This window comes from Trachemys scripta, chromosome 1 (genome assembly GCF_013100865.1).
Source record: "Trachemys scripta elegans isolate TJP31775 chromosome 1, CAS_Tse_1.0, whole genome shotgun sequence".
Classification (NCBI taxonomy): domain Eukaryota; kingdom Metazoa; phylum Chordata; order Testudines; family Emydidae; genus Trachemys; species Trachemys scripta.
The window spans coordinates 134,509,965-134,514,301 of NC_048298.1; the positions used below are offsets into that span (position 1 = coordinate 134,509,965).

At 40.7% G+C, this 4,337-nt stretch overlaps 1 protein-coding gene across 1 annotated transcript; it reads right to left on the reverse strand.

The window, feature by feature from the left end:
* Window positions 1-503: 503 nt before the first annotated feature.
* Window positions 504-4,088, reverse strand: LOC117885131 (C-type lectin domain family 9 member A-like). The gene is made up of 4 exons (XM_034786309.1): window positions 3,944-4,088; window positions 2,599-2,750; window positions 1,780-1,883; window positions 504-958 (listed from the first exon to the last, which is right to left on the reverse strand). The coding sequence occupies exons 1-4, from the start codon at window positions 3,948-3,950 to the stop codon at window positions 787-789; spliced, it is 435 nt and encodes a 144-aa protein (XP_034642200.1). The 5' UTR covers window positions 3,951-4,088; the 3' UTR covers window positions 504-786.
* Window positions 4,089-4,337: the final 249 nt, after the last annotated feature.

Here is a 4,337-nt window from a genome sequence, read left to right on the forward strand (position 1 = left end):
TCTTGGCCAATAAATGTTTAATAGAAAGTGGAACAAGTCCAATAGGAGAGATTGAGAGAAAACAGAATACCCAATAGCCCAATGATTAGGCTTTGCACATGCCCCCTTGCAGAAATTTAGGTGCCTTGGAGGCCTTACTGGTGGAAGCTTAGGTGCCGAGGCCTTTTGGCACCTATGGTATTAGGCAGCAGCTAAGCATTGGGGATGGCGGGGAAGTGAATGCTGGTGTTGCGTAAATGTTGGACTTAGGTGCTTAACTGCCCTCTTTAGGTCCCCTTGTGAATCATGCTCCAAGCTTAATTAAAGTGATTATAAATCAATTTTCGTTAAACCACTGTGATTTTTGTGAATGTAAGAGGGAATCTAAGTGCAGCTTACACTTGGTTAAAATCAAGATTATCCCATCTACTTTCTTCCCTGGTTGGTTCTTGATCTTGCAAACTCAGTGTTAAAAGAAAACAACCATTTATCATGAGGCAAAAAACAAAACAAAACAAAACATGGAATTAGAAATGCAGAACTTTATGACATAAGGAGTATGGGATGCAATAAAATAAAAATAAACCCAGTTTCTTATCTTCATGGTGAACTAATTGATCTTTAAAATAAACTCTGCCATTTCCAGCCATGTTTGATAAATCCGCATGCATGGTAGGAGTGTTTTGGTTGGCTGTGGAAATTTCTGAAAGGGACATGGTTTATCATCAGAAGTTGCTGCTCCTCACTGAAAATGACAACTCTGCAAGCTCAAGGGGTGAATTATCTTTCCCTTTGGAATGTCGTCGGTTATGATTGCCATGGATACTGTAATCTTCCTTGTGCCCGTTCAGTAGCCTTTTTCTGAGTAGCCCTCTTTTCACAAATATAGCGATATTGGCCTGTACAGTTATGGGAGAAGGCTTCTCCAGCTTTGAAAAGTGCACATTTTTCTCCAGGCTCTTGTATCTTTACTGGAAAACTTTTAAAAGAAACATTTTACTGTCAGACATACCAGACTTGGTGAAATCACAAACAAACATAAAATTGATGTGCCTAAATCTTGAGGGTAGATGCCAGATATAGACAAAGAAAGAAATAGCTTTGGTATGATTCAGGACCCAGGACAAGCAGAACAATATTCTTGTAATGTATTTGTGTATGTGTCATCTGATTTTATTACTTTGACCCTTTAAATCCTGCTCAGTTTGGAACATTCATTAACAGCACTTCTAGAAACTCTATAAACAACTCTGATGGAAATTCAATCAGTGATAACTCTGTTTGTCCTTCAAAAAGTCTGTGCTTTGAAATCATGGATCCAGATAGCTCAGTCTGAATCTTCATATTTTTATCCATAACATAACAAAACAAAAAAATCCTCTCAACAAGAAAACCTCAGCTCTGTAACCAAAACAAAACATATGTAGGACAAGTCAAATTTGTCCAGAGACCCATGTCCTGCTTCCAATCAGCAAACCCCACTCTACTTCCAAGAAGGAGCTCAGCCCATATATATGATCTTTCTGAGCCTACCTAGACTCAGCTGAACCTGATGGCTTGGTCTCTGAAACCCCTTGGAGGGATTAAACCAGCCCTTTCCCCACAAAAGCCATGCCACTGTCTGACTCAATGCCTCTTTCTAGAGGAAACATCAGCCCAGGTGTGTTAGGGCTGTGGGACCTACTTTAGGGTATCGAATAATCTTTATTCCCCTTCCCACTGACATAGTAAAAATTTGGTAAGAAATACACTAGGATATAAAAAAAAACTGAACCATTTCTAGGTGTGCCTGAGACTTACAGGTCAGTGGAGTGGGCTGTGCCATCCTGCCACACCCAGCCATGACCCATTGCCGTACGGGATAATCCAATCCAGTGAAATGAGGCCTGAGACTTTATGAAATCCTGTGTGGAAACAAAAGCAAGTCAGCTCAAACCCCGGTATGAGTGTGTGGATATAAGGGATGGGAGGGAAGCTAATGAGTCATGGTCACAGCCAGTATGCTGAGGTCCCCGGATGTTGGCCAAACACATTCTCCTTTTTCCCCAGAAGACCTTTCAGTACATTTTACAGAAAATATTTCTGAAATGTAATTCCTTCCTCCCACTCATCCTGCCTACTTTCCCTCTGGCTGGGGAAAACTGATGGGGACTCTCTAGGGAAACTGCTACTACAACGTCATTAATTATCTAGGGGAATTACTGTGGAAGGAGAAGAAACACTCTCTTCTCAGGGAGCAGAGAGCACTAGCCCAAGAGAAATCTTGGGCCTTGTTAGTGAGATACTAGAAATACATTTTGGTCTCTCGCCACACCCCCATCCACCCCTCAGTAGCTGTACTGAGCATTAAACCTTAGACCTGGTGTCGTCACACTTCCTTTAAGCCCTTCAGGTAGTTTTAGAATTTTTATTCATTCCCTTCTCTGGTGCCCATAGTCTGGTCAAGCTTTCTTAGGAAATTTAGCATGGAAAACAAAACAGGGCAGTTTAGTGGGTCACATTATCCTGACAACATGGACCATTCATTTTATAACCATATTCTACTTCCCCATCACAGGGATATATGGCAGGTATAGTTTAGAATATACAGGAAACAAAACAACAGGGTAAATTCCCTACCAGCTCTTCCTTGTTCTCTATTTTAGGCAGTAGGGATCCCCAAGAAGAGCAGTATTCTTTACTCTTGTGCCATGTTTTCATTTCCTTCGAAAAATGGTAACACTTCTCTCCATGCTGTATCCAGCTCTCTGGGCAAGGTCTATATTTATCTCCTTGAAAAAGAGACAGTATAGATCCATCACATTTCTGTGTGATGCAGTTTCATGTGAGGGGTCAAAACGTATTAGCTGCACTGACATGTTCGTGCACCACCATTCTATACTGGAACAGAGTCTTCAAGTGGCACAAGTCTGTGATTTGAAAATAAAAGTAATTAATTCTGCTGCTGAGTCTGTGTGTCTCAGGTTCAGCTGATGCTGGCCATGAATTTGGGACTATTAGAAAACAAACATGCAGAATCATCCCTGTCCAGCATATCCTCGCCCTCCTTACTGAAAGGAGGCTAGCACCATTAATGGAACTAGGCCAGGCACCATTTTCCCCAGAGAAGAACATATGTGCAACCAATGTAACAGAGAAGAGGCCGAACTGCAGAGTCACTGTCTGCTCAAAGGTCCAACATATGGGCAGGTGCAAGTGAGATACATCCCCAGATTATCAGGAATGATAAAGATTTTTCCATTAAATAGTGAAAAGGAAAAACTGGGCATAAGCCTGCAACTTAATTTTTTTTTTTTTTAAGAAAGACTCCAGGATTTCTCTCATCTGCCATCTTTTAGCACTGTCCTTGGCATGTGCCTCTGCAAGCAAAGTCCTAGAATGGAAGAGCTTGATCAGAGTTTTGGGGGAAATTTTGAACAGGTGTACGCTACATCCCATTAGTGTGCTGACTTAATGCTGATCCACTTAAATGCTGACCCAGTCTCGTCAGTGAATTGCTATTATCGATGGTCACAGAAATTGCAATTATTTGTGGGCCCCATGAACAAGAGAGGAAATGAGAGCACCCAGGGAGGAAGGAAACATCATATATGACATAGGTGACATAAATGAGACATGAGTCAGTTTGTCATTTGTGGGTCACATCCTGTCACTCCCAAAGGAACAGGAAGGAATTGGGTGACATACATTGGAAAAAGATATGCCCATGTTTCAAAACCCTGAAGTTAGAGTGACAGGGATCACTGAGTTTAACCTATGCTGGATTCCAAACATTTTTGCATAGAATTTTTTTGTGGCTTTCAGTGTTAACAACAATTAGCTCAGGCCCTTGGGCAGTGTGTGCACAGGGAGAGAGGAACCCTGAGAAAGCTCTTTTGTTAATAATGACAAGGTGACCAGGAGTCTACTGAAACACAAATGTTATTTTATAGGCTATAAAAGAATAGTGAACGTGAGTCACTACCTTTCATGTTCACAATATTTGTGAGGTTTGTGTTCTTTGCTTGGAGATCATCTCTTTGCTGGTGGCAGATTTCCAGTGTTTTCTGCAGTTGGGTGATATTGTCCACAATTTCACATTGCTTGTTGAGGGTTTTGTTCTGCAGAACTAAAATTCAGAATAAATTCACACATACTGTACCACTTGTAAATTTTGTAAGTTTTTATAAGTTACCTTTTGTTCTATAGGTTTGCTTAGAGATATGTTTATTTTTTCAGATTTTTTTGGTAGTTAAGGAGCTAGCAAAATAGTAAACGCTACTTGGATATTAAAAAGAGCACTGGATGGTTTTAAAATGGAACATATGCAAAAACAATTGACAATTTAGTTTGATTTCTAATCTCTGGGGTGGAGGCAG